This window comes from Mauremys reevesii, linkage group 1 (genome assembly GCF_016161935.1).
Source record: "Mauremys reevesii isolate NIE-2019 linkage group 1, ASM1616193v1, whole genome shotgun sequence".
NCBI lineage: Eukaryota > Metazoa > Chordata > Testudines > Geoemydidae > Mauremys > Mauremys reevesii.
This window is the reverse complement of record NC_052623.1, coordinates 11,101,306-11,118,164: the sequence shown is the minus strand read 5'-3', so window position 1 is coordinate 11,118,164 and position 16,859 is coordinate 11,101,306. Positions and strand designations below refer to the sequence as shown.

The window sequence follows — 16,859 nt, the reverse complement described above, 5'->3', positions numbered from 1 at the left end:
CTGTGGCCTCCCCTCAGCATACTCCTCAGCCTGTTCGAAGACATCAGCTAAAAAAGCCATCTCATCCACAGTCTTTACATCTCTGTCCCATAGACACTGCTTTATTTCGGCCTTACATATGCTCGAGAAATGTTTTTGAGCAACAAGATCAAGCAGTCCTTCAAAACATGCCACATCTTTACCCTGCTCCCATTTTCCCAACAAATCTTTCATTTTGTTTACATATTCCCCATTACTCATCCCTCTTAAGATTCCTAAATTTAATTCTATATGTTTTGGGGGCATTCTGGAAACTTCACAAAACTGTATCTAAAGCATGTTGAACAGGCATTCCATTGAATACATTTTGAGCTTTACCAGTTAATTTAACAATCAGGGTAGGAATTCTCTTATCATCAGGGATTTCATGTATTACACAAAGCCTTGCAAAGGTAGTCAGATATTCAGCAAGATCGCCCTGCTCACTGTATGCAGGACATAAGTGTTCCTGTTTGTGGATTTTTGGAGTGATGGGAGTCTATGGCACGTCCGTGGCTGTGTGCAAGTGTATCAGTAATAAAGCTCAGCAAGAGAAGGTGCAAGGATCCTTCACACTCATCTTTGTTACCAGCGCTAAGCACATGGGGCCAAGTGAGGACAAGGTCATGGCCAAGATCACCTTCTGGCTAGCAGTGCTAAGCTCGTGTAGGGGTCGGTGTATTGCTCCCTGTGAGTCGGAGGTGGAGTTCCCATCCCAGCGTACACAAAGCCCCCACAGGAATGCTGTCTACATTACTCAGAAAACCTCTCCTGCATCCTCTGCTTCCTGATCACTCAGCAGCCCCCACCTGCTCAGCCTAGAAGCTTTTCCCTCGGACCAAGAGAAGCACCCGGTCACGAATCTGTTTGGTTTTCACACCGTACACGATGGGGTTCATCATGGGAGGAAAGAGGAGGTAGAAATTGGCCATCAGGATGTGTACGTGCGGGGCGACTTGGTGGCCGAACCTGTGAATTATTGAGGAGAGAACCACTGGTGTGTAGACCACTAAGATGGCGCAAAGGTGGGAGACACAAGTTCCCAAAGCCTTAAGCTGCTTTTCCTTGGATGCCAGGCTTAAGACAGCCCTCAGGATCTTGACATACGATAGGGAGATGAACATCAGATCCAGCCCCACAATGAAGAGAGCTCCAATGATCCCATAGATGTTATTGAACCTGGTGTTGGCACAGGCCAGATTGACCACGGCCATGTGCTCACAGTAGCAATGGGAGATGACGTGGGACCCGCAGAAGGGCAGCCTCCTGATGAGGAAGGGCAGAGGGACCATTAGCAGAACAGCCCGGGCCAAAGCTGCCAGCCCTATCTTTGCTATCACTGAATTGGTCAGGATGGTGGTGTATCTCAGGGGATTGCAGATGGCCACGTACCTGTCGAAGGCCATGGCCAGCAAAACAGCAGATTGCATGATGGCGAACGAGTGAAGGAAAAACATCTGCACCAGGCAGGCATTAAAGCTGATCTCCCTAGAATTAAACCAGAAGATGCTCAGTATTTTCGGCATGGTGGTTGTGGATAAAACGAGGTCGATCACGGCCAGCATGGCGAGGAAATAGAACATGGGCTTGTGTAGGGAGGGCTCTGTCTTGATAACATACAAGAGGGTGCAGTTTCCTAGAAGGGCCACGGTGAACACTGAGCAGAAGGGGATGGAGATCCAGAGGTGCAGAGCTTCCAGCCCTGGGATGCCCGTCAGGAAGAACACTGATGGATCAATGCCTGTGCTGTTGGAACCTGACAGGTTGTCTGGTTGTGGCATCTTTTGCGAGACTCACATCATGTCTTTCCTTTCAATAAAACATAACACATGGAATGAAGAGAACCTGTAAATTAAATACATACAATGGGGCCAATCTCAGCTCTGGAAGAAGTGTATTGACTTTTTGTTGAGTTCATCCAGGGACGGCTCTAGGGATTTTGCCGCACCAAGCATGGCAGGCAGGCTGCCTCCGGCGGTTTGCCTCCGCAGGTTCTGCTGGTCCCGCGGCTTGGCGGACCCTCCGCAGGCACATCTACGGGAGGTCCACTGAAGCCGCGGGACCAGCAGACCCTCCGCAGGCAAGCGGCCAGAGGCAGACTGCCTGCCGCCCTCTCGGCGCCGGCAGACCACCCCCCGCGGCTTGCCGCCCCAAGTACGCGCTTGGCGTGCTGGGGCCTGGAGCCGCCCCTGAGTTCATCAGTCATGTGGCAATAACACTAATCATACAAAGCCTTAAATTTTTCTGTGCAAACTCATTTAGAGTTTTTAGAATGTCATTACAAGTCCTGAATAATGAACCCCACTTGGTTACAAGTATCCTACCTGGTGTGCATTCTGCCATGAAGTACCTAGTATATCAAGCAGTAGTTAAAATAATGGCAAATAAAACTAAAAAAAATTTAAAAGCCCTGGCCAAAAAAACAGGGGCAATCCAACAGGTGGCCCTCCAAAACCGTCAGGCATTAAACATAGTGCTGGCGGCCAAAAAAAAAAACCCGTGCTCTCATTAAAAAACAATGTTGTGTGTTTATACCTAACAATGCCAATAAGGTAATAAATCGCTCTAGCCACTTAAAACAAATCTCATATCTTCCCCATAAAAAGCTAAGTTCTTTATAAAAGTGGCTAAGTAACCTGTTCAATTTCTCTGGCATAAAAAACTGGTTGTTTCAGAAAGCCCTGACTATCCTGTTTAAAATCCTAATAATTTTTGTATGTTTTCAGTTAGTCTCCTGTTGTGTCCAAAATCGGGTAAGGCATGCCACCCAGGTAACTGCCCCAAAACAAAGTGCTAATATAATAATTATAAATATTGCTAATAAACAAAAAAATAAAAAACGGTTAATATGGAAAACCCAGTAAAATGTTGATCATGGCGTGAGCTTGACCAAAAGGAGGGATTGTAAAAGTAAAATGAATTATATTGTAAAAATAAGAATGAATTAAAGAAATGTTGTATGTACCTTTAAGCAGAAATAAAAAAATGTTAAAATACAGGTGCCAGAAAAAAAAACATTAGGCATAAACAAGGGTGCTAATGGCGAAACATTAGCAGAAGATCGGTAATAGTTAGTAAAAAAATAAAATATGCATGCCTAGCCCAGCTAAACGTATCAGATTCTGCTTCCTTTGTTATCTTGTTAAGTGCTCGCCCTTTTATCTGTATAAATAAAATAGTTTGTGTCTTGCATGGTGCTCACATTATCTGGGTGTTATTAGCAAAGCGCTGTGCTAATAAAACAAAGTGGTTTACCAAACTGTGAGTCCTAAGTTTAACTTTAGCAGGGGCAATGTTTTAGCAAGGACTGACTCAAAAAAGAGCTGGGAGTCATGATGTAAAGCAGGCTGTACATGAGATCCCAGTGCAGTGTTGTGATGGAGAGAACAAATGCCCTTCTTGAATGTATAAGCAGGGGAATATGGAGTGGAAATAGAGAGGTGTACAGCTTGGAGAGACCCTCTCTGGACAGAGTTGCCAGGTCTGGTGTCCTCACTTCAAAAAGGTTGTTGACAGATTGAAAAGGGTTCAGAAAAGAGCAACACAAATGATTTCAGAGCTGGAGAACGTGGCTTATAGCCAGAGACTGAAGAAGCTCAGTCTATTTAGTTTATCCGAGAGAAGGTTAAGAAGTGACTTGATCACAGTCTCCAAGTCCATAGATGGGAAGAGATTTCTGACTGTAGAAGGTTCTTTAGTCTAGCAGACAAAGGCAGAATGAGATCCAATGGCTGGGACCTGAGATTGGCCAAATTTAGGCTAGAAACAAGGTGCACATTTAAAGAGGAAGATGAACTAACATTTGGAACAACTTAGCTAGGGGTGTGGTTGGTCGCCATCACCTGAAGTCTTTAAATCAAGACTTGACGCCTTTCTCAGCGATACGGTCTCACTCCACGAGACGTTATGGGCTAGATGCAGAACTCACCTGATGAAACTCTGTGCCCTTTTTAATTCAGGAGGTCAGCGCATGTGATCAGAACGGTCCCTTCTTGCCTGAAAATCTATGACTCAGTTTTTGAAATAATAATTTATTATTTTCTCAGTTAATGAAATAATAATTTTTTCAACAACCTTCGATCAATATGGGCTGTAGCAGCTTGTAATATTTTTTCCCTTTGTGAAAATAGTCTCTGCATTTCTGCTCATTTGGACTTTTTATATCATAAACGTTCTTCTCTCCAAAGTCTGTTTGTGACTTTTCTTAAGAGCCTTTGGTGAGGGACCATGTCAGAGGATTTCTGAAAGTCCAAATACACTATAGTCACTGGATCACCCTTGTCCACATGTTTGTTGACCTCCTCAAAGAATTCTCCTAGATTGGTGAGGGATGATTTCCCTTTACAAAAGCCAGGCTGACTCTTCCCCATCAAATCTTGTTCATCTATATGTCTGGTAATTCTGTTCTTTAGTATCGTTTCAACCTATTTGCCTGGTTCCAAAGTTAGGCTCACTGGGCTGTAATTCCCAGGATCACCTCTGGAGCCTTCTCTAAAAATCGACATCACATTTGCTATCTGCCAGTCATCTGGTATGGGGGTGATTTAAGTGATAGGTCACATACCACAGTTAGTAGTTCTGCAATTTGATATTTGAGTTCCTTCAGAACTCTTGGGTGAATCTCATCTGGTCCTGTGACTTATTACTGTTTAATTTATTAGTTTGTTCCAAAATTTCTTCTTCTGACACCTGGGACAGTCCCTCAGATTTGTCACCTAAAAAGAACAGCTCAGTTATCCTGGAAGTCAGTGGGGAGTTCTCCCCCTGACTTCAATGGGAGCAGGATGAGACTCATAGGCTCTTTGGGGATGTCTACGCAGCGAGCGGCAGGTAGACTCACAGCTCGGGTCGACAGATGCAGGCTCGTGCTTCTCGGGGTACCACGCTAAGAATAGCTGTGTAGATGCTGAGGCTCCGGCTCTGAAGCTGGTGGGCATGTTCCCCAATGTACTACATGCATCCAGGCTCAATACCCAGAATGTGCTGCTGAATGTACCAGGTACATCTTGCTACATGCAGCTTAACATGCCAGGTATTCCTAAGCTTAAGACACCAGCAGCCGAGGAACAGGCGCCACCAGAGGCTCATGTTGGAGGCAGGGCCCTCTTGGTTTTGACAGCCTTAACTGAGGAAACCGTAGTTACGGTTTTACGTTCACCAGGCAGCAGGCGCTAGGCTTGCTACTGCTTGTTTTTGGGCCTTGCTTTAGGTTGTTGTTTGCTTCTGGTAACCCTTAGGAGAACGTAGATTGTAAGGTATTGCAGGCTGTTTTTTTACTTTTTTTTTTGAGTTAAAATTGACTCTGCGTGGTGCTGAAGTGATGATTGATTTGCTGGGGCTGGTGCATTTTTACACTGCGAAGCAAGTATTTACTTTGCGATGCCAGACAGTTTAACAGCCGTCTTGCTAGTAAGCAGTGCCTGATGATTTTTTGATGTTTTTTTAAGTTTTTTACTACTTTTTTTTTTGACTCTGGCTATAACAATGGCCTTCACACCTTATCTTTTTATGATGCATACATTTTTTGTTTACACAAACAGATTGAGAATACAAACAGTAGTATTTTATATTGAGCAAAAAGGCATTGCAAATTAAACCTTGCTAAGTTATACAATTAATAACCAAGACAATTTACATTGAGACCCAGGCCTTTAATGTTTTTTTAATTTACTTAACATAGACACAATAGAGAATTCTGTTTTTTACTACCTAAATTTTAAAACAAAGAGTTAGAGACGGCCCAATTTGTAATGCATATGGGAAAACAGAATTTTATAGTCCCAGAGGGTTATTTTTTTTTGCTATTTAAGAAGGATGGCTAGCAGGATGAAATTAAATTATACAGGCATTTTTTTTGGAAAAGGGCCCATTTTTTTTTTAGAATGGCTGCAAAGAAACCAAGAATTCTTTCTTTTTCACATGGTTCTTTTTAACATTTTTACAAAGTTTAACTGCTTAATTTTTTCCAGTCTTTGTAGAGTTAACTTTTTACTTTTTTTTTTAAAAATTACTTGTTTATCTTTTAAAATGACACCTTTATCACCTCAGATTTCACCATTTTCAGTATTGTTCCAGGGGTTCATGCCTGCACTTACTGCTCTTTTTACTCCTGACACTATGCCCTTAGGGCTTCCAACCTGTTTTTCAGTTTATTTGTTGCTTGGCCGCTTTTCTGGGCCCGATCCTGCCGAACTGGGAATAGGGGAGCGCTCGGTCTGGTGGTGGGAGAGGAGACTTTTAATAAAGCTTTTAACTTATTATTTGAATATTTGAGAGAGGCGAGTTTTGATTTTGTCCACCTACGATTTGCCTCTTTCCACCACTGCATGAAACAATTAACCTCTCCTTTAGCCAATTTAGTTTTAGGTTGAGGTTGGCCGAGTTTGTCCTTTAAGACGTCCACTCGGTCTTTGTTTCAAGATTTTAACTGTGGCCACTGAGTTTTGGGATCCCCCTGAATTAGCCTAGACCATTTTCCCAGAAATTTACAGGAGTCCGGACCCTTTTTACAGGAGTCTGGAGACTTTCTAAAATACATAAAATGAGCCGGTGTTCGTTTTGGGAACTGCCCTGACTTAGACGTCTGGTTACCCATACAGGAGGACTTCACACACCAATCGCACAAGAAGGAAATTCGGGTTTGTCAGAGCGATGCCCGGTGCAACACACAAAAGGACCCCACAGGCCACTGCCTCAGTCGCCCTTGCTTTCACACCAAGGGTTTTACCCAAAGTGCGGTGCGGCTGCGATTGTGCAGATTCCACTCACTCAGACCGCGGGGACAGGAACCCCTTGGTCGGCCGATCCCCAGACGGAGACGGCACCCAGACTCAAACACTCCACAGGAGGACGGATAGACACAGAGAGAGGACAGTCCTCAGTCCGGACAAAACACAGAAATAATTACCTGACCAGATTCCTGATGTCAGATCCCGGGATCTCTACCAGAACAGAGTGGGAACCAACAGTTTCAATGGCGTAGATTTTACTGTGGTCGTGTGCCTTTCCTTTCTGGTGGAGGACCGCTCGGGCCAAATGCCCAGGTGCCGGCTCCCACGGTCGTCCTACAAAAATGGTCAGGAATCACACGGCCCCAGTGAAGACGGTTGCCATCTCGGTGGAACCTCCAAATTGTTAAAGTTAGACTTAGGACTCACAGTTTGTCAGACCACTCTGTTTTGTTAGCACAGACAATGTGAGCACCATGCAAGACACAAACTATTTTATTTATACAGATAAAAGGGCGAGCACTTAACAAGATAACAAAGGAAGCAGAATCTGATATGTTTACCTGGGCTAGGCATGCATATTTTATTTTTTTACTAACTATTACCGATCTTCTGTTAACGTTTTGCCATTAGCACCCTTGTTTATGCCTAACGTTTTTTTTTCCTGGCACCTGTATTTTAACATTTTTTATTCCTGCCTAAAGGTACATACAACATTTCTTTAATTCATTCTTATTTTTACAATATAATTCATTTTACTTTTACACCCCCCATCCTGTAAGTGTGATCTGTGGTTCTGGTTCCTTGATATGGGACCTCACATTTAGTTGCAATCATCTGCACGTTGTTCAAGTAAGCCCAGGTTAGCAAGCGATGAAGATCGTTTTATAGGACTGCCCTGTCTTAATCATTACTTGTCTCTCTGCAAAAACATATGTCCCCCAGACAGAAATTGCCCATGATAACACAGACACACAATGAAGAGTCTCTCACAATGCAATTGTACAAAGGGAGAGAACTATGGCTCTGTATGTGTAACCCAAACATCCCTGATTTTTTGAATACTCAGTAGTTTCTTCGCATAGTTTTTTTGTTTTTTGATGGAATTAAATAGTTCTCTTCTAAATGATCATCGTCACTCTTGTCTCACGTATACAGGCGTTAACCCAGAATCATTCCAGTATTACACCAGTGTGACTGACAGTAGATTGGGCCCAAAGCTTTCCATTTGCTTTAAAAATCTCCTATTTAGAAAGATCCTGATTAGCTTTAATATAAACTGCCCCAGCTCACCTGAACCCTGGCTGTCTTCTTCCCTCTCGGCACATGCTGAAGTCACACACAAACAGCAGGACTCTGTGCTCAGTGGGGATCAACTGGGTGAGAGAATTTATATCTTCTAATGACACCCTGCTGACTTCATTCCCCATGTGGGAGTTGAGACACTTGGGTCACTATAAAGGTACATTTGGTGGGGGCTGTGACTCGAGCTGTTCAGGGGGGGCTGGTGTAAGGCCAAAAGTAATATGAGATCTGAGCTGTGTCCTATTTCCAGAAATAAAGAGTAAAATGCAGTGTCGTCAAATAATTTGTATTTTATATTAGAGGGAAAAATCAACAAGAAAAAATCCAAAGAAAAAAGTCTCTAAGAGGAAGCAGGAGAGAAAAGATTCAGAAAATATTTAAACAAGCCACCTAACTGAACCCTTCTAGTATCTCTGTGCATCTGAGTGTTTGAAATCTAAGTTCAGTTGCTTCCAGGCTCTGTGCCTAGGATTCATATAAATGCTACTGTCTAGTCTCTCCTCTCCAGGGCTATACCCCATGTGAGCACTTTTACTTGCTTGTTTTATGAAATGAAGATTTAAGCTAGTTCAATACATTCTTTAGGAAACCTCTGGCTTTAACCAGCGACTGAATGCCAATCTAACGCGTGTGGCTAAGATGACACCTCTCTCACTATAAAACGTCTACAATTTCCCCGCCTGTTTACACAGATCCCGGAATGTAGTTTTACTGCTTCTACTTTGCTTCTAAATGTGTTTACTAGTTTTTACTAGTTTTTTTATATTATGTGCAAAATGTGAATACAGGTGATTTCTGCCTTACATAGAATATTTGAAAGAAATTGTTAAATCAGTGGTCCCCAAACTTTTGAGGGTCACGCCCTCCCCCTTATCTCTGTCCCAGGCCGCATGCCCCCCCAGCTCCAGAGCTAGGCTGGGAACAGGGCTGTGGCTCGGGGGTGGGAGAACAACATGAACAGGGGTGTATGGGGGTGGAGGCTGGGGCTGCAGCTGGGGATGGACTTGGGACTGGGAGTGGGACCATGGCCAGGGGACAAGGCTGGGGGTGGGAGCGGAGCTGCAGCTGGGCTATGATGGGGGCCAGCAGCTGGCGTGTGGCCAGCTGCAGCTCCACACCCTGCCTCACCACCGGGCCGGGAATTGAGCCACAGCCAGAGGCCAAGGCTGGTGGCTGGAACAGGGGCAGGAGTGGAGCTGCCACCAGGCCTTGGTGAGGGCCAGCAGCTGGGACCTCAGCTGAGTGCGGAGCCCTGCCGAGGCTAGGGACGGGGCCAGGCCCGGGGCCGGGAGCCAGGGACATGGCTGGGGGTGGAACTGGAGAAGAGCTGGGGATGGGAATAGTCCTGGTGGTGCTACCTCCCCAACCCCTGTGGGGGCTGTCCCGGGCCCTGCTATGCCCCCCAATATGTTCCTCCCTGCAGCCCTAGGGGAACGCGCCCCACAGTTTGGGGATCTCTGCTCTAATTGCAAATGTGGTTATTAGAAACTGTGGGTTATAAATGAACAAACCAGTTGATCAGGTGGCAAATATGAGAAAAGTGTTTGTACAAGAAGAACCACATGTGATTCAAAATAGTGGGGGAGTTACCTCCTTGAATTGGTTCCAAAACAGTTATGAGGAGTTACCCTCCCAGGCTTTGCTTCTCTATACTATAAACTATATTGACCTGGGATAAAATCACTTGTCACTCAACAGCTTAAAACACCCCCTTTGCCCACTAAACAGACACCAGCTTAACTCTAGAGGGCAGTGTCTGGTGGTACACGGTTGAATTACATACAAAGATGGTGTTTTCTCTTTTGAAAACAAAAAAGGGGATTTCAGACCCGACAAGGGTTTTTTATGGAACTCGGTAACGTCAGAACAACAAAACTCTGCTGTGAATTGTTCTGAGGGCCCAGTAAGTTGATTGGATAAACTCTTCTCATAGACTCATACACTCTAAGGTCAGAAGGGACCATTATGATCATCTAGCCTGATCTCCTGCACAACGCAGGCCACAGAATCTCACCCACCCACTCCTGTAACAACCCCCTAACCTATGTCTGAGTTATTGAAGTTCTCAAATTTTGGTTTGAAGACCTCAAGGTGCAGAGAATCCTCCAGCAAGTGACCCATGCCCCATGCTGCAGAGGAAGGCGAAAATCCTCCAGGGCCTCTGCCAATCTGCCCTGGAGGAAAATTCCTTCCCGACCCCAAATATGGCGATCAGTTGAACTCTCAGCATGCGGGCAAGACTCACCAGCCAGCACTCAGGAAAGAATTCTCTGTAGTAACTCAGATCCCACCCCATCTAACATCCCATCACAGACCACTGGACATACTTACCTGCTGATAATCAAAGATCAGTTGCCAAATTAATTGCCAGAATTAGGCTATCCCATCATATCATCCCCTCCATAAACTTATCAAGCTTAGTCTTAAAGCCAAATATGTCTTTTGCCCCCACTACTCCCCTTGGAAGGCTGTTCCAGAATTTCACTCCTCTAAGGGTTAGAAACCTTCGTCTAATTTCAAGTCTAAACTTCCTAGTGTCCAGTTTATATCCATTTGTTCTTGTGTCCACATTGGTACTGAGCTTAAATAGTTCCTCTCCCTCTCTAATATTTATCCCTCTGATATATTTATAGAGAGCAATCATATCCCCCCTCAACCTTCTTTAGGTTAGGCTAAACAAGCCAAGCTCTTTGAGTCTCCTTTCATAAGACAGGTTTTCCATTCCTCGGATCATCCTAGTAGCCCTTCTCTGTACCGCTTCCAGTTTGAATTCATCCTTCTTAAACATGAGAAACCAGAACTGCACACAGCATTCCAGATGAGGTCTCGCCAGTGCCTTGTATAATGGTACTATCACCTCCTTATCTTTGCTGGAAATACCTCGCCTGATGCATCCTAAAACCGCATTAGCTTTTTTAGCGGCCATAATACATTGTCGGCTCATAGTCACCCTGTGATCAACCAATACTCTGAGGTCCTTCTCCTCCTCTGTTACTTCCAACTGATGTGTCCCCAATTTATAATTAAAATTCTCGTTATTACTCCCTAAATGCATGACCTTGCACTTTTCACTGTTAAATTTCATCCTATTACTATTACTCCAGTTTACAAGGTCATCCAGATCTTCCTGTATGATATCCCGGTCCTTCTCTGGGTTAGCAATACCTCCCAGCTTTGTGTCATCCGCAAACTTTATTAGCACATTCCCACTTTTTGTGCCAAGGTCAGTAATAAAAAGATTAATTAAGATTGGTCCCAAAACCGATCCCTGAGGAACTCCACTCTCTTCTGAGAGGCTCCCGGCTAATTTAGTGCATTCCCCACATCCCCTCTTCTCTGGATATCTGAATTCCAGAGCATGTTCTTCAGACAGAACCCTAAGGAAATCACTGGGTTTCAGTCAATGCATGTAACCTGAGCTTTGTATTTCACTGTCATTTCGACCCTCAGGAGGAAAACCTGTAGGAGAACACTTCAACCTCCCTGGCCACACAATAGCAGATCTTAAGGTGGCCATCCTACAGCAAAAAAACTTTAGGACCAGACTTCAAAGAGAAACTGCTGAGCTCCAGTTCATCTGCAAATTTAACACCATCAGCTCAGGACTAAACAAAGACTGTGAATGGCTTGCCAACTACAGAACCAGTTTCTCCTCCCTTGGTTTTCACACCTCAGCTGCTGGAACAGGGCCTCATCCTCCCTGATTGATCTAACCTCGATATCTCTAGCTTGCTTCTTGCTTGCTTATATATACACCTGCCCCTGGAAATTTCCACTACTTGCATCCGAAGAAGTGGGTATTCACCCACGAAAGCTCATACTGCAAAACGTCTGTTAGTCTATAAGGTGTCGAAAGATATCAGTGCCGACCTGGATGATCCCATGCAGAAATGGCCTCTTTTTCCTCCAGGTCACCTACCCCACAGTGTGCTCACCGCAGCCTTCCCATGATATCCCCCTGCCTGCGCCCTGCAGTCTCCGTGTGTACTCAGCTCATGTGTTTATATCAAGGCTTTCGGCACCTGTTTCCCACCTTTGCACCATCTTAGGAAGTAAGGATGCAGGAGAGGTTTTCTGAGTTAATTCGACAGCATGTTTGTGGGGGCTTTGTATACGCTGGGATGGGAACTCCACCTCCGACTCACAGGGAACCATACACCGTCCCTACACGAGCTTAGCGCTGCAGGCCAGAAGGTGATCTTGGCCATGCCTTGTCTTCACTCTGTCCCTTGTGTGTAGCACTGGTAACAAAGAGGAGTGTGAAAGCTCCTTGCACCTTCTCTTGCTTTGCTGGAACATCTGGCCTTTATGACTGACACACCCAGCCACAGGCACGGACATGCATACTGCCGGAACAAATGGTGTATCTGCCCCTGACATTCCGTCAGCTCCGAGATGCAGCAACCCACCAAGGGCCATTTAGGCATCAGAATAAGTGCTGAGTGCTGGGCTCTTCTGTCCCAAACGTGCCACCATGGAAACTGCTGGTGCCAACCTTTTTCTTTTTTTTGGAAATCTGGCCTTAGTTGTGGTGTCTGAACATTTGAGATTCTGTCCCCAGTTGTTTAACCTTACCACACAGCAGCACAACGCACCAGGTCGAGAAAGGTGTATCTGCATCAAAGAGCACTTTGAAAATCCCCAAATCCTTACCAGAGTGATCTCAGGCACAAAGTATTTAAAGTTCACTTTCTGATACTGTCAATAAATAAATGAAACAGAGTGGTGTGTGTGTGTGTGTGTGTGTGTGTGCGTGTGAATAAAATCCTCGGGAAAAAGTCTTGCTCCACTTTCCTCTCACCTTTGTTCCTGTTGTCTAATATATGCTGGGTAGCATATAGATATATATCACATACATAATCTGTATTATCTGCACGGTACATATACTAGTAGTATGCATTAAGTACCAATAACGTTAACTACAAACCTCATAACAAAAGAACTAGATAAGTTAAAAAAAGAACTAGATAAATTCATGGAGGGTAGGTCCATCAATGGCTATTAGCCAGGATGGGCAGGGATGGGGTCCCTAGTCTCTGTTTGTCAGAAGCTGGGAATGGGCACAGGGGCTGGATCACTTGATGGTGGCTAACCTAGTGAGAAGGGCTTGAAACTAGGTTTGAAGGGGGCAGGTGAGCAAAGCCCACAGGTAAGTCGAGAACATGGAGACCTGGAAGAAAGTTTTGAATTTGTGGGCGCATAGGCTGTTCTAGCAGGTATAAGGGAGAGACAAGATAGAACGGGAGGTGAGGGGAAGCAAATCAGTATCTTAGATGTCTGTATACTAATGCAAGAAGTATGGGGAATAAACGGGAAGAACTTGAAATGCTAGTAAATAAACACAACTATGACACAGTTGGCATCACGGAGACTTGGGATAATACGCGTGACTGGAATGTTGGCATAGAAGGGTACAGCTTGCTCAGAAAGGCCAGGCAGGGAAAAAGGGAGGAGTTGTTGCCTGATATATTAAACATCTATACACTTGGACTGAGGCTGAGATGGAAATAGGAGACAGACTTGCTGAAAGTCTCTGGGTAAGGAAAAAAGGGGTAAAAAACAAGGGTGATGTCATGATAGGGGGTCTACTACAGACCACCGAACCAGGAAGAATACATGGATGAAGCTTTTTTTAAACAACTACCAAAATCATCCAAAGCCCAGGACTTGGTGATGATGGGGGTCTTCAACTACCCACACATCTGCTGGGAATATAACACAGCAGGGAACAGATTTTCCAATAAGTTCTTGGAATGTATTGGAGACATTTTTGTATTTCAGAAGGTGGAGACAGCTGCTAGGGGAGAGGCTGTTCTAGATTTGATTTTCACAAATAGGGAGTGTAACCGGGTGCGTCCGGGGCTCAACCCTCCGAGGGGAGGAGGGGAGCCACACCGGCCCGCTGGTCTCACGAGGGCTCTGCCCTGTCCCTTTAAGGCTAGACGACAGAGTCAGAGTCTATTAGGGCTCCGGCCTTTGGCTGCAAGGCGGAGCAGTAAACAGTACAAGGAGGCTCAGGCCTCTCGCAGCAGGGCTGAGCAATAAACAGTACAAGGGAGCTCAGGCCTCTTGTAGCAGGGCTGAGCAATAAACAGTACAGGGGAGCTCAGGCCTCTTGTGGCAGGCTGAGCAGTCTGGTGAGGGGGATAACTGCCACCCGTGAGTGGGGTGGCAGGGGGGACACAGGCCCACCCACTCCACTGTGTCCCGGCCCGGGGCCCTAGGCAGCGGTCGTTACCGCTGACGGTCAGTGGGGATCCTGACCGCAACACACTGACATGGGTATTGTCTGGTCAGCAGCCTGACTGAGGTCGGCTGCCCCGGGCCACTTCCACTATCCCCCTCGGGTCCTACCTGGTCCACGGCGTCCGGTCCCGGGAAGTCCCACTGCATGGGTTCCTCACAACCCGGGCTGGGGGGGTAGATCTGGTACTTCCTCGGGGAAGTCTGGCCAATTCTGCTCCGGAGGTTCCTCGGGGTAACAGCAAGGTAGCGGGGAAGTTCCTGGTGGCTCCTCCTCGTAGGTGGTGCGTGGAAGCTCCGGCAGGTCTTCCCAGTAGTGAGCGAGGGGGATCTCCGGCCAGTCCGGGCAGCTGCCCTGGACTCCAGCGGTTTCCCCATCAGGAGCTCCCTCAGGCAGGTCTGCTCCCCGCGGTGGCTGGGCGCCGACTGAGCTGGAAGGGCCGGCTTTTATCCTTCCGGGTCGCCGCCTGACCCTCTGAGGGGCTGGCTCACCTCTCTGTAGCCCCGCCCCTTCCTGTGTCCGGGGCTCTACCCTCTCCGGGGAGGAGGGGAGCCACACCGGCCCGCTACAGGAGGAACTGGTTGAGAATTAGAAAGTAGAAGGCAGCTTGGGTGAAAGTGATCATGAAATGGTAGAGTTCATGATTCTAAGGAATGGTAGGAGGGAGAACAGCAAAATAAAGACAATGGATTTCAAGAAGGCGACTTTAGCAAACTCAGGGAGTTGGTAGGTAAGATCCCATGGGAAGCAAGTCTAAGGGGAAAAACAATGGAAGACAGTTGGCAGTTTTTCAAAGAGACTTTATTTAGGGCACAAGAGCAAACTATCCCACTGTGTAGGAAAGATAGGAAGTATGGCAAGAGACCACCCTGGCTTAACTAGGAGATCTTCCATGATCTAAAAATCAAAAAAGAGTTCTACAAAAGTAGAAAGTTGGTTAAATTGAATTAAAACAAATAACACACGTATTTAGGGACAAAATTAGAAAGTCCAAGGCACAAAACTTGATCAGACTAGATAGAAACATAAAGGGTAAGAAGAAAACATTCTACAAATATATTAGAAGCAAGAGGAAGACCAAGGACAGGGTAGGCCTGTTACTCAATGAAGGGGGAAAAATAATAACAGAAAATGTGGAAATGACAGAGGTGCTCTGTGACATCTTTGTTTCAGTTTTCAACAAGAAGGTTGGTAATGATTGAATGTCTAAAATAGTGAATGACAGTGAAAATGAGGTAGGATCAGAAGAGGCTAAAATAGGGAAAGAACAAGTTAAAAATGACTTGGGCAAATTATATGTCTTCAAATCACCAGGGTCTGATGAAATGCATCCTAGAATACTCAAAGAGTTGACTGAGGAGATATCTGAGTCATTAGCAAGTATCTCTGAAAAGTCATGGAAGACAGGAGAGATCCCAGAAGGCTGGAAAAGGGCAAATATAATGCCAATCTATCAAAAGGGAAATAAGGACAACCCAGGAAATTACAGACCAGTCAGCTTAACTTCTGTACCTGGAAAGATAATGGAGCAAATAATCAAGAAATCAATTTGCAAACACCTAGAAGATAATAAGGTGATAAATAACAGTCAGCATGGATTTGTCAAGAACAAATTGTGTGAAACCAGACTAAGAGCTTTCTCTGACAGGGTAACAAGCCTTCTGAATGGGGGGGAGCGGTAGATGTGGTATATCTTGACTTTAGTAAGGCTTTTGATACTGTCTCGCATGACCTTCTCATAAACAAACTAGGGAAATGCAACCTATATGGAGCTACTATAAGGTGGGTGCAAAACTGGTTGGAAAACCATTCCCAGAGAGTAGTTATCAGTGGTTCACAGTCATGCTGGAAGGGAATAACGAGTGGGGTCCCACAGGGATCCATTCTGTGTATGGTACTGTTGAATATCTTCATCAATGACTTAGATAATGTCATAGAGCATACACTTATAAGTTTGCGGATCATACCAAGCTGAGAGGTGTTGCAAGTGCTTTGGAGGATAGGATTAAAATTCAAAATGAGCTGGACAAACTGGAGAAATGCTCTGAAGTAACTAGGATGAAGTTCAATAAGGACAAATGCAAAGTACTTCACTCAGTAAGGAATAATCAGTTGCACACATACAAATGGGAAATGATTGCCTTGGAAGGAGTACTGTGGAAAGGGATTTGGTCATAGTGGCTTGGCCGTTCTTATATTCTTATTACAGTTGTTATCTACACACACACTGACCTTAGTTAACTCCCAGGAGATGCAGGTTTCCATCGCATAATGCAGGACAAAAGGCCCCCACAAATAGGAAGTCCATCCAGAAGATGGCTGCTACAGCCCAGAGTGCGTGAAATCCTACCTCCTCCATGGGGCAGCCCCACAACTAATGCTGCTCCAAAAGTGATGGATGAAGCCTGCGGAGAGTGCTGATTCAGTGCTTCCACAAGGCTCAGCCATCACCCGCCCCTCCCCAGAAGGAGATGCTCTTTACACCCTTCTAAGACATAGGGGTGACCCTATTTGTGACCCCATCTCAGGGTTCTACTGAACCTTCCATTTCTCTTGCATTTAAA

General features: G+C 45.4%; 1 protein-coding gene across 1 annotated transcript; it reads right to left on the bottom strand.

Moving 5' to 3' along the window:
- Positions 1-836: 836 nt before the first annotated feature.
- Positions 837-8,091, bottom strand: LOC120375501 (olfactory receptor 52K1-like). The gene is made up of 2 exons (XM_039496164.1): positions 8,040-8,091; positions 837-1,506 (listed from the first exon to the last, which is right to left on the bottom strand). The coding sequence occupies exons 1-2, from the start codon at positions 8,072-8,074 to the stop codon at positions 837-839; spliced, it is 705 nt and encodes a 234-aa protein (XP_039352098.1). The 5' UTR covers positions 8,075-8,091.
- Positions 8,092-16,859: the final 8,768 nt, after the last annotated feature.